The sequence below is a fragment of the Trachymyrmex cornetzi genome, unplaced genomic scaffold, assembly GCF_001594075.2.
Source record: "Trachymyrmex cornetzi isolate Tcor2-1 unplaced genomic scaffold, Tcor1.1 scaffold1051, whole genome shotgun sequence".
NCBI classification, from domain to species: Eukaryota; Metazoa; Arthropoda; class Insecta; order Hymenoptera; family Formicidae; genus Trachymyrmex; species Trachymyrmex cornetzi.
This window is the reverse complement of record NW_017295600.1, coordinates 196,922-216,579: the sequence shown is the minus strand read 5'-3', so window position 1 is coordinate 216,579 and position 19,658 is coordinate 196,922. Positions and strand designations below refer to the sequence as shown.

The 19,658-nt window shown below is 35.8% G+C and overlaps 1 protein-coding gene across 2 annotated transcripts in view; it reads left to right on the top strand.

The window, feature by feature from the left end:
• so (SIX homeobox 1 protein sine oculis) overlaps window positions 1–19,409 on the top strand; it is a 33,451-nt gene extending 14,042 nt beyond the window's left edge. For both annotated transcript variants that reach the window (XM_018504985.1, XM_018504978.1), the window contains exons 4-5: window positions 18,105–18,564; window positions 18,986–19,409. In XM_018504985.1, the coding sequence (XP_018360487.1) occupies window positions 18,105–18,564; window positions 18,986–19,270 (745 nt within the window). In that variant the 3' untranslated portion in view covers window positions 19,271–19,409. The remainder of the gene's footprint in view (window positions 1–18,104; window positions 18,565–18,985) is intronic.
• The last annotated feature ends 249 nt before the right edge of the window (window positions 19,410–19,658 follow it).

The following is a 19,658-nucleotide window of genomic DNA, read 5'->3' as shown; positions in this document are numbered from 1 at the left end:
GAAAAATCAGGACTGGCTCCGATAAGAGAGAGGGAGAGGAGACTTCTTCGACCGTAATCAGCGATAGATTATTTGCGCTGGTCGATTCACGGCAAGCATGTATTAGAGATACAAAGTCGTCAGCATCCAATCCAACTGTGCCAAAGTGCATCCGCTGCACTTTGAGAAACGCACAAAGCACGATGACGACGCAGTGTGTCAACGGCGAAACGTCGTTGCAATTGCATCACTGCCGACGATAACGGAACCGCTGTTCTCAGTACTCAGTGTCCGATGACAACGGAACGTGCGTGTATCGCCTAAACGTGAGATAACGCGCGGTGATGCTGATTAAGATGTCGGCGACGGCGCCGGATAATCCGTGCGCGTCCCTGTCGCTTCTCGAAATTTTCCGACGGTGCGTACGGTGTCGCGTTGCAGCATGAAGGAGAAGAGCCTTCGGCGCTACTTTAGTCCGCCGGATGATCACTTCGGTCGTTAGGCTAAAAATAATATAGATAATATCTGACAATGGAGAGAGATATGGCAATGACGTACGTGTTTATATAGCTCGCAAATAGGAAATCGCAGGTCACAGTCCCTATTTTAAGAAGCTATATACAATGCACAATTAGAAGGTTTTGTACGTACTCTTTAAATTCTTTGGAGTGGAATCCCATTCTTAAAGATTGAAAATTCTACCACTCTTTTAAAAAAATGGTAGAATTTTCATTCTTTTAAGTCAGATTCTTCCAAAGAATTTAGACAATAAACAAATTATCGCGCTTTTTTTCCTAATCTTTAAATACAGGTGGCCACAATATATCCTTTGCACAATTATTTTAAAAACTTTGTTCTCTCTCTCTCTCTCTCTCTCTCTCTCAGGAAAAGGAAAATGAAAATTATTGTCTAAAAGTTTTAAAAAGTTCATTATTTTTACATCCCTTTATCTCAAAAATAAACATGAAAAAAAGGTTTTTGGCTGAAAACTTTCTTGCAGCAGTGCTCATCATGCTTGAAATTCTTGCGTAATTATTTTAATGGACCAATAAATTGTCATATCTATATTTAGCTAAATTTTTAGATACTTCAATCAAAATGTTCTTTAAATGGATACATAATGTACATTTAGTTCTATATATATTATTGAAAAATATAAATATAAATATATAATTTTTGGGGGGTGCTCTCTAAGCACCCCATGCTGCCACCCAACTACTTACAGTTAGCCACAACCCAAGGAACACACAAATTCAAGACAAAATTAAAATAATAATTTTTTTAATTATAAAATTTGACTGTTTATTAATATTAAAAATCGAGATAAAATTATTTTAATTTTTTGTTGATTTTTGTGTGTTCCTTGGGAATGGCTGTGTTCATTGAAAAAAGCAACTTTGCAACTGTTGTAAGATTCTTTAATATAATTCGTTCTTGTTCTTCATTCTTCACTGGATCTAAATGTATAAATGACAATTATATTAGAATCTTATAATAGTAAAGTTACTTTTTCTGAATGCAGTCTTTTCTGGAATGTCACGTTTTCGTGATGGATAAAAAAAAGCGCTATAGTTACAGCATTTTCGGCAGCATCATGTTGCACTCGAAGATTTGAAAAACAGTTGGTTAGTCGGCTCTTTTTTTTCGAATATCGATTCTATCGCTCGGCTTGAAAAATAAATGCTGCACGTTTCGCGCTGCGATCCTTTTTTGTACGCGCCGTTGTATATGTACGACACTTAAAACGCGTCGATTTCGATCATTGTCAAAACGACAAACAATAGAGCCACAAAGAGGTGGCGGGAGGAGACGGGGATACGGACGCCGGTGCATCCACGAGTGCATTGTGCCTCCCATTCTCTTCGCAGTCAAAAATAAACTCCCGACTGCACGCACTGGTTGCGCGCTGTATATTTTTTTTTGCTCTCTCACTTTCTCTCTGCGAGAGCGGCCGCGCTTGTATATGGCGCTTAAAACGTCTTTATTATCGTCGCGCTAGTCCCGCAGTTAGAGTCACGACGCAGCATCCCTGAAGGGACCTAGCTTTACGAGCGATGGACTGAGGGCTAAGAGAGCAACATCTCGTGACGCCGCGGAAATAAATAAAGACCGAAGTATGGACATCCCACAATCGCTCTCCAACTTATCGTATTTCGAATTTATTATTCTTCAGTCGAATGATTTTTAAGCCGAAAATCTTATCGATATTTAACCTTCAAGCCTATATCAGACTATACCTATAAAGATTGATATTGAGATTGTATTGGAATTTCAATCGGAAGAAAGAAAATCAATCTTGAGTCAACTTTGCTTTGCGATTGACCAATTTTCAATCCAATCTCAATCACAATTTCTATATAATCTGATAAGAACATTACACAACCATGAGAACATAACCAATGCCCAATTCGATTGCTACAACTTTTATAAAAATGAATATTTTATAAAAAAATTATTTAATTGAAACACTAGACATTAAGACATATACCTAACTAAGCAAATATGTATCTTGATTAATAAAAAGTTATAAGTAATGGAGAAAGTACTAGAAAAGCATTGGAAAAAGTAGTCGGTTATGCCATACCAAAAAGGTGATTAAAAGTTAAGTTAAAACGAGAAGATATTTGAGGCAGAAAGAAGCTTGACATTTTTAAAAATAATTTTACTTCCATTTCTGATTTCTAAATGAGAATTATAAATTGCAAAAGCTATTACATCATCGTAACTCAAGCAATGCCAAAGTTTTCAAATGTTTTGAAATACATTGAAAATATACAGATCTCTAAATGTGAAAATTATTGTTGACCTTTTCCATTGGAAAAACTAGTGCAAAAAGTTCGAGGAATAGTTTTAAAAATTCAATAAATTTAATTAATTAATTTTCTTTAAAACTTTCTCGAGCTTTTTGTGTTTACACAACAGTAATATTAGTAAGTTATTAAGTCAGGAAACATTCTACATGAAAAGATATGAACTCTGCGCTTATTCCGGATTAATGGCTAAACTCTAAACACGCATAGGTATGTTAATAAATAATTTAATGCTTTTATTGGTATGGAGCTATTGTGACAAGAATATGTAAAAGGGTTAAATTATTTATTAATAATGAAAATGTGTAGATTGATTTGCATTTAATTGCACTCAGTGTGCACCAGTGATGCACTAGTTTTCTTATATAGTGGAAAACGTTATAAAAATGCAGAAAACAGTTTTACAACAACGACGTCTCGGTGATAAAAAGAGACCGAGCAGTCTCTCTTATAGCGAGTTTGCCGTTCGCCGGCTTTCTCGATGGATCGAAGGGCTATATCACGCTGGCAGAAGCCAGTAATGGCTTCGTCGTTGTTCTCCAGTGTCAACAAAACATTGCTAATGTACCAACCCTCGAACCCTCGCCCTCGCTCTCGCCCTCGCCTTCGTCCTCGTTCGCCCCCTTCATCCGACAGCGCGGAGAGAAAAATGGAGGGAGAGGACATATAGTAAGGACGTTATTTCCAGCCGGCCGACAATCTTATCCCATGTGATCGATTTGTTGTTAAAATTTAAGTCGTCTCTCCCGGACCGATCCAATCGATGGCTGCTGTCGGCGTTGACCTCAATTCGATCGATCAATCGCGTTATAAAATATAGAAATTTCATGAAATTTTAGATTTATGTTGCTACATCGGTCAGACAGATTAGTATCATCGCGATTAATTTTGTACAATTGTATGTACAAATTAATGTAACTTTCATATAACGCTTAATATAACTCACAGCTACTTCCCTTCTTTCCGCCGCGGAGGGAAGGTTAGTTTCCGGCGTTATTCAATAATTTATACATGTATTAAATTAAATTAAATTAAACAATTAATTTTGTGTAAACGTAAAAAGCTCGAGGAATAGTTTTAAATTTAATAAATTTAATTAAATTTAATTTATTAAATTTTTTTTTAAAACTTTCTCGAGCTTTTTGTGTTTACACAACAGTATTAAGTCAGGAAACATTCTACATGAAAGGAACTCTGCGCTTATTCCGGATTAATGACTAAACTCTAAACACTCTCCATGCTCCATGATCATCGCTTGGAAACTACTTGCAGTAAGATTAACGTCTCTCTCATTTGTCGGCCGTTAGAGATTGTCCACTTTAGATTAGATTAGATTAGGGACGGACGTTTTATTCGCGCCGCATAAGCGAAAAACACGCGCTCGGCTGCTCACCGCGTTTGTTTGTGGCGACGTTTTATCGGGCGACGTGTGCGGTTCTTCTGACGTTTTCTACGAACCGGACTCGATGATCCGCCATATCACCGTCGTAAAATTCTACGCGTGAACAAAGAAGGGCGGTATAATAGATCACACACAAGCTGTGTATATTTCAGAAATGACAACTGTTAGCCATGTACAAAGGTTACGAAAAAACTATTCAAGATAATTGCGATACTAAAGACCTTATTTTTGTAATCTTTACGATATAATATTATCGAACGAACGTTCTCTTTTTTCTATAAATGACTGTTATTATTCATTAACAACAAACTTGTTGATAACAAAATTATCATAAACTCAAACAACAGTTGAATTATAATTATTGAGTGTACGATATTTTTGTCGCTATTTCGTTGTTATAGATATAGAATAAAAAAAGTCTGTATTAATGATTATAATCATTCAATAATAACACTCAAGAATTACAGAATAGGACCTTAAATGTAAGACTGAAAAGTTTTGATAAATTCAATTACCCCAATTAAATCTATCTGATATTTCATTGCATCTTTTTTGAATATTTTTGCAACAAACCGCGATTCTTTCTTATATAAACATATATGTGTAAAAAAAACTGTTTAGTTTTACAATTATTTAATTTCCTAAATAAATTGTGTACGTATAAATGTGTATGAGTGAATGTGGGTGCAAATGTGGGTGTATGCATGCAAGGATATAAATAATTATTTTTTAAAGCATTTATCTGATATACAAAAATTTTCGACATTACTTGGATTTATTAAAATGTAAAAATTTCAGTATGTTATAAAGCAAATGTATTGATAAACATAAATATATTTTTCTTCAATGTCAAATATATATTTGAATAAAACAAAGAAGTATAATTAATAAGCGTAGGTAGTAATATCTGACAATTATATATTTTTTCAATATTGAAATTTCACATTTACGACCATCATAATTATGTTGGTAAATATAATAGTTGGTTCTGTATAATATATATAGACTGACTTTATTGTTACAATAAAAAGTTAGGCAATTTAAAAATTAAATTAAAAATTTCTGTGCATAACAGATATTTTTAGTACGAAACTTTTAAAAGTATTTTATGTTATTATAATAATAATCATCATCAAGTTGAGATAAAAAGATTGAATTTCAGTACTCGATGGATTTACTGCGTAATAGTGTAAAAATACATATCTACAATGCTGAACTTTTTGCGAAGTTACGCAATAATATGGAATAAAAATGAAATGTGATACGCAATTACGATTTTAATGTTTAATATTGCTAACATATTTTTCACCTGATTGAACAATACGTATATCTTTTATTAAACCTTTTATGAATATTAAATATTAAATTTTTAATCATTATTTTACTGCTTGCGCAACGTTGTGCAAAATTTAATAAAATGCGAATCATATGTATTTATGTAATATATTACCGGTATATATATATATATATATATATATAATATCTACATTCTTGATCTTCAAGACGGAAAGTAAATTTGCGCTTTCATACATTTTCTGCATAGACTTCATCAAATTTTAGCGGGATAATTTTGTTTAATCGATTATCCGGCAGTTGATTAACCGCGAGTATCGATTCGCAGACAAGAGGGTTAAAAATAATCCAAGTAGCGGGTTTTGGAAGGGACAGTGTACTTTCGCCGGATGTGGAATGAGACAGATGGGAGAATCGGCGTCGAGAGGGCGGTAACGGCCGCGGGGGTGGTCGGTAAGGGTTAGAGACAGGGGTGGCTGCGCCAATATTGACTCCTTCTGAAAAGCAGAGACTCGTCGGTGACACAAAGAGGGTGGCGCTACTTTACCTCGCCCTTCGTACACCCGGTACGCCCTAAGGTACTTTCGACATGGCGTCCAACTGGCTAACTTCGACGTCTGCCGCCTCAGTAATCACTCGAAGGCTCGAAATGCTGTCAAAAGAGATTTTTTGGATCGATGATATTATATAATACAAGCAAACGGTACATGTTTCTTAAAAAAAAAAAACGAGCGGAATATTTTAAGCAACAGCTTTCCTCTACCTCAATAGGTAATGAAATTTCTATTCTTATTCTATCATTCACGAGTTATATAATTTAGACATTCGATCCTTTGGAATATTCGATTTTATACGGCACGTAGATAATATTGAATACGTTATTCATGATTTTATTATATGAATATGAATACTTTCTATTTCGCGTTGATTATATTACGTTATGAGGTGATGCATAAGATGATTTCGAACATTTAACTTGCCTTAAATATATTTTACAGTGCATTAAAATTCGTTCATTTTTCTTTTCGATTAATTTACATTCAATGACATTTTGCTCGTGTATTGTATCATGTATTGGCGAACGTGTATTGATTTTGATGAAAGTAACTGTTATTATTACATCCCGGAGTTATGAATTATTCGCAAAAATCTCGATGGATTGATGGCATAATGCACCGCGTGTGTATCCGAAGGCGTGTTTCTTTGATATTTCGCTTTCTCCACGAATGACGCGAACCGTCGCGTAAATTTTTGCAAGCGAATAAAGATGCTTTCGGGTCAAGCGGAAGGAGACACTCGTTCAAATCGTAGCGCCGACGTGGCCCCGAAATAGCCACGAATACTGGTACCATTCCCTGGTTTACGGTTACAGCGGGCACGGTGTCTGGGCAGCGCGCTGCCCGTGTCTGTAATCAGAGAACTCGCTTCAAAACGCTGTGTCGTAGCCGCTACTGCCGTATCCGCTTCCAAGTTCTGGACTCTAAATGTCAAATCATTCACGTTAATTAATCCAACATACACACGCTAAACACTGCATTATGTCACAATTAAAGCGATGAATTAGGCGACGGATTATCATAAATGTTATTTGGATTTCTGCAACACAGAGGACAAGAGAGAAAAAGAGTTTTCCATCTTTATATCTTAAAGTATAATTCTTAAAATTGACTACATTGATAGCACGAAAATAATTTTATTAATTATTTGTATTCGATTATATAAAAAAAAATAATTAAATTTTATTAAAAATAATTTAAAAGTGATTAAAAATAAAATAATTACAAAATAATTGAATATTTTTTAAATCTGCATATTTTCGTCGGGATTCTCCAATCGCGATATTTATCGATGCTACTCGGCCTAAACTCGCCCACTACTATGTGCAGTCCTGCATTCGTTTATATTTCTGCATCAAGAACGCATTCGGCCTCGTTGTGCAACCTCAACAAGTCTCACGAGAGAGACGAGACAGACAGGCTCAAGGAAATCGCTCAGATGTTTAAGCGATTTTCCACGACTTCCGTCGCGTGTCGCACTCGTATGCGAGAATTGGGCGCGGCTCAACCTCGTCAAGGTCGAAGCGACTCTTGGCTTATGCAATTTTCACAAAAGAATATTCATTTTTTTTAAACTCGGCGTCAACATCGTTCTAAAGGAAAAAAAATACAATATATGTAAAGAAAAGGCCCCTATTATGAGATACCGAGTTCATTTTGGGTAAATGCTAGAAGACTATGGGCAGAATTTTAAAATATAATAAGTCATTTTGAAAGGAATTTAATAAGCTTTAAGATAACGTTATATAAAATTTAATTCAAATTCCATTTTTTTTTTAATTAAAAAAATGTAAAAAGTGAGCAAATTGCAAAGTCAAAAAATTGTGCTCCTAATATGGGATGAAATCGATAGTAAAACGCAAAGTATATCAGTATTGTGTGCAATTAAAAAACTTTATTTAATGTTTCTAAAATATGAACAAACAGCCAGCGTGCGCGAAAAATGAGCATGCGATAGATTATACCCAAAATTCGTCTTTAGGTAGTTGGAATCAAGCATTACAGAAATAGGCACTCGACGTTCATTCCGGTTGTCCTTTTTATTATTGTACAATAACATTTATACTTTAGCAACGATTTTCACTATAACATAGCAGCATGGGTTATTTCATATTAGAAATACCCTGGGTATCTCGACATATTTCCACGCGCCTTATGGTTTTACGATTATCAAATCTAACTTCTGTGATTAAACAATTCAACATATCCCGTGTTTTTCTATTAGTACGACCTTACTCTATCACTACATGAAGAATTTATTGCCAAATATTTATTTATTAAATAATAAACAACGTTTAAAGACTCATCTCAATGAAACTTGAAGACATCCAAATTCTAAAATCTTGTTTTACGATGACTACAGGCATGATCTAATAACGAATTTTCTACTAAATAGTTTTCAATCCAAGAGCAATACATTCATGGTGGAACCAATGTATAGCGTTTATTAGTTTAGCAGAAACGCCGCTATCTTATATTAGACGCCTATCTCATAATAGGGAGGCTTTCCTCTATACATTTGCTGCACTTTTAGATTAAACGTCCCTATTCTGTACTCTTAATAACTGTAATGATATTGTTATATTGTAGTTGCAGTTTCCTTATTGTGTACAAAACTGTCACAATATAACGACATTATTACTGTTATTAAGGGTTACAGAATAAAGACCCAAATCTCGTGTATAATTGTGTTATACCAGACCAAGAACTAATGTAAAAAAAAGGATTAGGTTCCAAGAACTAGTAAAATTATTTTATTTTTATAATTATTGAAATAAGAATTTATTATATTTTATTATATTAATATGAATACTGTCCCATTTTTTAACCAAATCTGCTTTATTATATAGCTTTTTATTCTACCAATAATTCTTGAATATTTTTATTAATATATGAAAAACCTCAATTCTCAATCTCTGTGTTAGAACGAAACTGTGTCGAAGAAATTTATCATGTATGCGAGGAATACCTATACCTATAATCCGTACATTAATCATCTTCAACTGCAGCTTTGTACCTACTATATATATATATAAGTTTTATTTATTCATTTATTTATTTTTAGAAACACATTCTATAGTTTCGTGCAATTTTCTGTACTTCTCTTTCTCAATGGAAGAATTCATTCACTTTTGATATAGGAAATATAAGAAAATGCTATTAAAAGCAAATCTTATAATAATTGCCGATGTTTTTTTTTACAAATTTTCTGCTACAACTAATATATTTTTACAAATAAAAAAGAAGAGCTTCGAGCCAAAACAATAACTTTTAATATTCAAATTACAAACATACGTTTCGACAACGATCGTGTCATTTTCAATGTACAAATAAACGTAAACTTAATTTTGAACAAGTGACATTTTAACGCTAAGTAATTACAAAATAAATAAGAATTAACATGATTTGCATAATTCCTTAGCCGTTAAAATTTCACTTGTTCAAAATTAAGTAGCTGCGGTCTTCATGTAAATTATAAGTTTAAATGCTATAGTTATTTTTTTAAAAACAACAATATAACGTAATTTTTACACTTTTTTATAGTACAAATTTTTTATTACAAAATCAAATATATCTAGCAAATTTTGTTTGCGTACCATAGCAAAAATTAACTGTTTTCATGTTAGAATATGGCTTAACAAAATAGTTACTTTATTTATGTGATAAAAATTAATATTACCATAGTAAAAGTTAAATCGGAATCATGTTGTGAGAGTCCATTGAAAATACAAAACATAGTAAAGTGTAATTTAAAATTGTATTAAAACTTAATATAAAATTTTTTCCGTGTACATATACTTTTTAATATATTTTTAATACTTTTGTGTCATACTCTATGTATTTTTTGGATCGATACTTTTCCGATCTTCGCAGATATCCGCGTCATGGTAGACGGTACTCGCGTTCTCCTCTCCGCCATATCCCTCCGCGCAGGCCCCTTCCATGGGTCCCGTGCGTGTACCGGACACACTCGCACGCACGTTGCATTCTGGGAATGCGTGCATGAATGAATGCCCCTCTGTCCCCCACGATTCTGAACAAGAAGAAGAGGAAAAGACGGGGGATCGCGGGAGAGTACGGAGAGGGGAGCCGAGCGGTTCGTTCTTTTTCAACGGCAACGGGGACGAGGCGGGCCCTTTCGGCCCTTACGTGCCCATATGTGGACCCTTCCCGCGAGCTGTCAGATTTGACGTGGTCTTCTTCAAAGCGGTTTTCACGAAGCGAGCCCCTATCCCGCCTTTTTTTCATCCTCAAAAATGGCTGAGACGATCCAACATGGCTGTGCCCTCCTTTCCTCTGTCTCTTTCTTTCCCACTTGCATGTTTTTCCCCCTTTTTTTTCATTGGGGCGAAAGGCATTGCGCATTCAGTGGCGCCTTTCAATCTCAGACGAGTCCTTTGTGGCGTCTTGCGGTTGGACGTTCATCCTCTTCGATCGACGCGCGAGCGTTCTTCGATCTGTAAAAGGAACGTAACGACTATATAATCGACTAATTTAAGATAAATATTCAATTTAGAATACATGTAAAAAAATATGGATTTAGATCATTCTAAGCTTTGTTCTTTTTTTTTTATCTAATCATAAAATATCTATCAACACTGAACTGTAAGATATCTGGTTATGGTTTAGTATTTTGATAATTTGGCAAAATATTTTAATAAATGTAGACGATCCCAAACTCTCCGCTAAGGAAAATTTTATTCATCCCATATACATCTCTGAAATAAAATTTTGTCACCTATATTTGTTTTTTACATTTTTCTTAGCTTCAATATTAATGACAACGTTTCTTGATTTGAATGAAATTTTAGATTCTGTCTCTGTATTCGCGAGATCGGAAAAGTGTATCGAACCGAAAAATACACGAAGTATAACAAACAATATTAAGAATATAGCAGAAAATTTGTAAAACAAATCTGCTATTATAATAATATAATATTTGTTTTTATATCTTAGTACTTTCTTATATTTCCTACATTGAAATTGACCAAATTTTTCCAATAAGAAGGAGAAGAAAATTGCATGAAACTATAGAGAGAATTTCTAAAATAAATAAAATATACTTTATGATAACACATTATGAGGATCTTTAGCCTTGCTGTATCGAAGGATCGATAAAAAACTCTTTCCTTCCGCACGCACTAAACCTCACAGCTCACAAAGATACTTCGAAGGTCAAGGATTCACGCTGGGTGTCCCTTCTTCGGCGCTTCTTCCGGGATTAAATCCATTTCACGCCTTTCGTCCCGGTAATGGGTCGCGCGCAGTGCACGACGTCCTGACGAGACGATGACAGAGAGATCCGTTCGCTCTTGTGACACGCTCGCGGTATGCCGAAAACTACCGGTAGGTTCGGGGTAATCCGGATTAAAGAATCGAGAAACACCGAAAGTGTTTTAACGCCGTGGCGCGCGACCGCCGAGCGCGAGGATGCCGCTCCTACCTGCGGGAATCTCGTCGATCCGCTATAAATAACAACGCGTCTCTGATAGATCTATGGAAAACAGCAAGCTGGACTGACCACCAAGACGACCACCGCAATCGCTTCGTGGTGGCGTATCCAAATAGGAAAAAAAGATAGAACGGGACTTTCATTTTTTAGGTCTTCGCACCGTGCGAAAATCGTTCTCTCTAATACGAATGTGAATATACATAAATTTATATGGTAATTTGTAATAAGGTCCAGTTTGGAACGAAATAAAATTTAAATCCAATTTTCGACGTTCAGATTTAGTACACCTCTCATTGGTACTGAAAGATATCAAACAGGAATAAATTTGTATTTTGAAAATTGGAAAATTCAAATATTATTTCATTTAGAATTGTACTATCTTATCCTCCTATGCGTGAATTTAGAGTATAAAATATTTAATATTATAATATTGAAGAAAAAATTCTATGTTATAATTGAAGAAATGAATGCAATATAGGTATACAAAATGTGTACGTTTTATTTATATTGGATCAACCGTTAATTTAGATTAAGTAGTTAGATGTTAGTTTAGTTTTGTCATTATTAGATGGTGAATGTAATTATCAGACTCATGTAATATTTTAACAGTCTAACTTAGAATTAGTTGAAGAACTATTTAATAATGTTAAAAATTAAGAATACTTTAAAAATTAAGAATATTGTAAAAAAATGATGGATTTTTTTCAAGGGAAAATCGATTTTAAGTTGATAAAATTTTATTGCTTTTATTAATATCTGTTCGGTTTAAACGAGATTTTGCCTCTTCCACCTTCTCTCTCTCTCTCTCTCTCTCTCTCTCCCCTTCCTTCCTTCTCTCTCCTTTTTATGTAAATTACTATATAATACAAAAGAAATGTAAGAATATTATCTCTATTCCGATCAAAGAAGTAAATAAATTATGAACATCGTTATCCTGCGCTAACAAAGCAGTTGTCAGTGCCAAGATCAAGCGCTTATGGCTGTCATTTACCAGAATTTATGAGTTATCTTACTAGAAGATAAACCTGTGCGTTGCTGCACTTTGGCATAATTCGTCGATACCGCGGGTGTTGATTCTTGAATCGTATTTAGGCAGACCTCGGAATCGGGCGTACGACAATTGGCATGAAAACGCAAATTCTCTGGCACATCATCGATGCGTTCCATCGCCGAATTGTGTGAAATCGCGACAAATAAAATGGCGCAACGCGCGGGACGCGCCATTCATTATCAGAATAATAACCAGTGTGTCAGTGAGAATCATCGTAATTCTTCCGAGTATTTCTTCAAATATATTTCTCACTCGAGAAACTCCACTTTGTTGAGATATTATTTTGTTAGTCTTTATGATTACAAATGCGTGCAACGCACGAGCCAAGAATCTTTATATAATACATAACTCACAATCCTAAATGATTATTAATTGCTTGGAAGATACTTTGTAGGTCTTATGTAATTCAGATATAATGTATTCTGATATAATGTAATAATCTGTCATAAAAAGAACATTAATTTTGTAATATTCATATGGAAAGAACGATTTTGCCAAAGTACCTAAAAATTTAACTAGATATGGATCTGAAAATGAATTTTGTTGGACTATCTAATTATGTAGAACCGAGTGTAAAACTATTTAAGTAGTAGGACGCTCAGACACTGATTGCTAGAATGTCAATTTTTTTGTAACATTGCTCATGATGAATTTCCTACATGATTATTTTGATTGTTTAACAAAATTATTTTTAAATCTGTATCTTTTTTAAATTCTAGCATTATTCTTTATTAAGTCTAAATTCAATTCTTGCTCAGGAAGAATTTTTGACCTCTGTGTGCGTCGCAATAAAAACTCGTTTGATATAGTTTAAAATACATTTATGTTTATAGCACCGGAAATTAAACCAGCCAAAATTGCATCGGCTATAATTCTCGGATTTTCTCGCGCTGGTGAATTTTCCGCGGATGATCCCGTATCCGTTGCACGCGCGCGAGAAATTCGCCCGGACGTTTCACAGGACCCGAGAGAATCCCGCAGGTAAAGGAGGCGAGAGCCGTAGTTTACAAACAGAGACTCGTACGATGTGTACACGGTACGCTGCCCCCCATTATTTTAGGCTGTGGAAACTCTCCTTTCCTATCTGTTTATGGAATCAGCTGCCAGTAACTTCCTCGACGTGCTCACCTGCCGGGAGCAATGGACAGACCTTCCGAGGCCGAGAGAGCCTCAGGAAAATCCGCCGTTTTTTCCTCGGAACCCCGAGGCCGACAAACGAGTCAGCCGATTTTCAATTTGCTCTACGGGCCCCGAGTTTGCCTTTCTGCCTTCTTCAGTGAGTTAAGTAATCCCGGAGGCGAAACTGGCGTTCTTTTCGAGAGCGAAACGGTTGCGTGGGACTTTTGGAATGCGAAAAATAAATTCGACAGTTACATATAGAAATGCTAAATTAAACTAACAATCTCCTAAGAGGCTCGCTAAGAGGAGTTGTTGCTATAGCCTACAATATTTTCTTCTTTTTGTAACAATATTGATATAATTATATCAATATCAATATAATTTATGTAACAATATATATTTACATACGGCTCTTAAAATGTACAATTTTCTATTCGTCAGGATACTTTTAACGGTACGGAAAAGCGCAGGAAGGAAACACGAAAAATAGAACTCGTTAGAAGTCTTCGCTCGCACTCTGACCCCGCAAACTCGTTTCCCGACGACGATACCGCACCGCAAACCGGAATAAAGTACGCGACATCGCAGGGGCGACAGAGCCGATATAATCCGATTTTACGAGGAGGCCCCGACACGGAAAGAAAGAGACAGGGAGACAAAAGGGGAGGAAGATGCTATCGGGCCCCGCGCCAGTCCCAGGCGATATAAACTTAGACGCGAATTAGTGGTGCCGCGATAGCATCTCATTTCGTGGCGAGCGTGCGATCAGGAATTTATCGAGAAATTAAATTAGGAATTATGCTAATACCTCCCCCCCCCCCCTCCCCCCATCGCCCTATATAGACGGCATCTCACCGTAGTCGACCTCCATGAATGAGCAGCGGCGGCATCACGTTTCTCTGGTTATTTATGCGTTATTTGCACCACCCAATTAAAGGGTACCATCTTTCGTAAAACTGCTCTCACATGGCGTGCAACATAATTTGCTGGATCGACGTTACGTGATCCTTAAATTCCGCTCCTAGAATTTACGCGGAACATAGATTTAAAACTTGAATTCAACATGTACACTGAGAGAAAAGTACTGTAATTGCATGGTAAAATAATTATGGTTACAGCCGCTTCATTTTTATTGTTATTACTGGTATAATGTTAGTAATAACTTAGAGACACTGCCTGTCTCCTGATAATTATACATATTTATAGATATACTAAAAAATGTATAGTTGACATTGGAAATGATTATAAATTGTAGTTAAATTATGATAATTGCAATTTTTTTCTCAATATAACATTAAAATAAGTGGATTATAGTAAATTATATAATAGAGTGCATCTACCAAAAATCTAGATAAACCAATATAATGGTAATTATCTAGTTTAAATAATTTAAATTTGTTAAAAAAAATTTGCTTGTATATTTTCGATGAAGTAGCTGAGTCGTTAATCCCAATTTTATGACACCGGTCGGTGCGAGAAAGATAACGACGAAGGCGCGGCTAGTTTTATTAATCGGCTGGTCCGTAAATAAGATTTACTTCGAAATTCCGTAGCGGTCGCTGAGATCGATTCGTCTCCATTTTTCGTGAGACAACGGCGACTCACGTAGGACCATCCACAGATAAAATCTCTTCACATTCCTGGCATTTTTTATAATCCTTGACGTTGATCTCGACACGGGCGAAGCGAGCAGATGTCTAAACAGAATGTCTAAAGTAAAAAATCTGGTCTATTGTTTTTATGGTTATTAAGTATAATGTTTTGAAGAACGAAAATTGCGACTATGTAATGTTTTACAAAATGTTTATGTGCGATGATACAGAAATGACGCTCCAGCTAATTAGAAATTGTAACTTTCGTACAGATAGACTAATTTCAAGAAATAGATTTGGCTACGACTGTGTTAATGGATAATATGAAAAAAAATGAATATGATGACACAGTTTTATACATATTGCCTTATTATACAATATAATAATATAAAATTTATGTATAGTGTAAATATTAGAGAATTATAAAATTTATTCCCATTAATTAAATATAACATTTTATTAAAATATAATGTTTTTAATCTAATTATAAACACTATTGAAATTAGTGAACACTTCTTTATCTGATACTTTGTGCATATTTTTACAATCAATTATTTTGTACGATAAAAAACTGCCCAATTGAATTTAGCATATCAGCGTTTATCATTGTAAAAATCTAAAAAAAAGCAGAGACAAAAATTGATTTAAAGATTATCGCGAAGATAATAGGATGACAAATTGCACGGAGATAATTATTAATTATTCCCATTGGGGGGTTAAATCGTTGAAGCTTCCAACATTTAAGAAATTTCTCTTTCTCTTTCTCTTTCTATCTCTCCTCGATTCCACGTGCTCGTCGAGGAAAGAAAAGAAAAGAAGAGTGAAGCGTCGATCCCGGAGACGCGGAATAAGTGTCATGGCGACGGGGCTTCGAAATAAATGTCTCCTACACGCGATGAGTCACAAATCCTAATGAAAATAATAATACCCGAAAGATTCCGTTCTTTCGTAGCCGTGCGGCGCAACGAGGATAAATTTACTGCGCGATCTACGGACGGATAAGGCATACCTGGGGACACCTCCGTCCGGTTATAGGTTCTACCATGTAACGGGTGGTACAAAGAAGATCTTTACGATAGATTCGGTCTTACATTGTTTCAATACGTCCGGATCTCGTTTTTATACGATTATACAGAATTGGCAGCTAGTCAGAAATCGTAACTTTCGTAAAAAAATTAATTGTAAGAAATCGATATGGCTACGACTGATAGTAATGGAAAAAATGAATATGGAGGCAGTTATTCTGTATGTACCTTTAATGTAATTTATAGAATTTGCTCTTATTGTCGATCATATATTATTATATAATTCGTCTTTATATGTAGAGACTGATACTAATATAATCTTCTTGTGAGTTTAGTTTTCCATTCTGTATGAATTTTGTATTAAATCGTCTAGTCTTTATGGCAGACAGAGATAATTTTGTTATAGCTACAATATCGAAATATGTAGACTTATCAGAATTTAAATTTGACATTAGCTGAAACACGTTTACTCTCTTAATATTAACAAACGCGATTAGCATTAAATTAGAAAAAAACATTCTCTTTTTAAAAATTTCAATATATATATATATACACTGAGAGAAAAATATTATATAATATCTGAATTTTTTACTTTATCTTAGTTTTTCAAAGTTTGCTAGAAATTTTGCGGCGATATACCGCAAACAAAACTTTTATCAGCATTGTTCTTTGAAACTATGATTTCGAGAGTTCAGATATCTTCCGTGCTCCCTTATCACTCCGGTAGTTCTCTCTCGTACCAAAGACCGGTTCTCGGAAACACCCCATAGACAAGTGTCGCAGCACTTGCCTTGAACAGTGCGATATCACCGGTCTCACGTCTAAACGACTTGTAAAACAAGCGCTTAACGATTGCTGGTACCTGGAGGAGATAGACAAAGAGAAAGTGGGAAAGACTAAGGGAGACAGAAAAGGAGAGGAATAGAAGGAGAGGTAGGCGAAGGGGGTTCAGTCGGGCCCGTAGGTCCCACGTGCTTCGAGGAGGTCCAGGCCGCTAAATTGAGTTTACGAGACGCCGAGAGCGTCTCTCTCGCCTTTTCTCTCATACTTTTTTTTTTCCTTATTCTGTCTCTTTTCTCTTTCCACTACACACCTCTTTAAGACCGTACCCTGCCTCCCTGCACTCGGTGCCCGCCCTTAATTCACAAGTACGAAAAAGGCAGAATATACCCTCTTCTCGGTACTTTACGCACCGACATCGGCGTTATCTTAAGCGATATTATTTCGATTCTCCAGCCTCGCCGATCAGCATCGCTGGTTTACCCTCTGCTTTAAACGTGACGCTCGCGCCTGCGAATGCAATTAAAGTGTGCCCCTAGGATGTCTTTATAATGGAATAATGAAGAACATGTCTCTAATGGGAATCGATGACGAACGTATATTAATATTATACAATTTGCATCACTTTTAATTACGCAGCTTACTTAGTATTCGATGCAAATTATTTGTTTTGAAGTAATTATAAATTTCTAGACACAGAGTTAATATCACTCTTAATTATCGGTATTTTAATTTTTGTAATAAAGAATTAATAATTAATTTTTTTTAAATAAGGGGAACAAATAATGAGATAGGAAGAGAGACAGAGAAAAAGAGAGAGGAATATACTTTTAAGATTACATTTGATAATAGTATAATTAGCATAACAACTTTTAAACGTGGTGTATAATAATGATGTAATTAGCATAACAATTTGTTTAAAACCGACTGTTTAACCCGTCGTCTTTTACTTGGAATTTTTTGTACGCGAAACGTAGTATATCTTCGCAAAAAAGGCCAGCTGTTTTTTTTTTTTGAAAGGCAAACACTGCTTTGCAATTTCAGTGGCCAGAGAGAGGATAAAACTCACGGCGGAGGTCTCGGGGATTCCAGCAGCGAGAGCGGCGACGAGACGAAGCGGCAGTCTGGCCAGCAGCAACAGCAACAACAGCCGTCTTCCTGCGCGGTTCAACAGCAACAGCAGCAACAGCAACAGATGGTGGACCATCAGCAAACCTCTAGCATGTACCAACTTCCGCCACCAGCTTCCGTCTCAGTTTCCAGTCCGCATTCGTATCACCAAGGCCATAGCTCGACCTTGAGTCATCCACACATGCAGCACCACGACACGAGTAGCGAAAGCGGCGACGATAAGAGGAACCTCCATCATCAGTTACAGCATCATATCCAGGTGGGCACTCACGGCGCCCATGGTTTAGTCCATCCTGCTGCCACCTTGCCACCACCACCACCTAGCTGCGCTCAACAGAAAAGTCAGCTAGATTACATGCAATACTATCCACAGGTAGGACGACGAAATAATCTTGAATGTTTATTTTCTGCTCGTACACGTTACTTTAATCTTTTGTAAAGCGAAACCACGAGGGATAGAAAAATGCAGTACTCCTTTTTTTTTATTATTTTTCGCATTCTCTTTGAAAATGAAGAAATTGTTATATACTGTCTTTCTATGACAACGAAAGTGGAAAATTATTATTTTATTCCGATATATGAAAAGTTAAGGAGAGAGAGATTCAAAAATATTAATATTTAAAAATATTCGATATCTCGAAAATATAATAATTCTAGACTTTCTTAATTCACGAATGCAAAGGTCTAAGAACATGCGTTTGATATTTGAATGCTATAACAGAGTGACACATATATTTATATTTTATAACTTGTATAGAAATAGATTAGAGAAACATGAGAATTTTCTATGACAGGACTATCTAATCGGAACGCCAACCTCCGCGGATCTACAGAAGTCCTTACCGCACACTGCAACGTCGATGCAGATGGGTGCCATCGCCCCTTCCATGGGCGGGTTGAGCCCGATGGGCCCCTCGACGATGTTGTCCAACACCATGCAAAGCGTCAACACCATGAACACCATGTCGATGAACGGCATGGGCATGGGCGCTTATCAAGGTATGGGCTCCATGGGGATGTCCACGTCGCATGCGAGTTACCACAGCGGCCTCGTGCTGGGCGAATACCATTCGTTGTGACCTTGGGCCCCAAGCACTCAGAGCAAGAGGAGCCAAGAGAAGACTTAATGCACATCGGCGGGGCGCAAGACTTCCGATCGATCAAGGTACTCAAGTAGCTTGCCGAAATTTGGATCGCCAATAAATTATTACTGCTGAAGAAAAATAAAGACCTGCTGAAATTCATTTAACACATCGATTAATAAAAATTAACTTGGAGTGATAAATATAAATTTATTAGTAATCTTTAATTATTAAATAACATGAATTTTACTTGCATCAGAAATATCTTTTTCAACACGATAATTTTTTGACGATTCGATAATGTCCAGATAAAAGTGAAGAGAAAAGTCTTCTGTGGATATATCGTTGTATTATCCTTGAGTTTTTCTCGGTGTATATTTAGAGC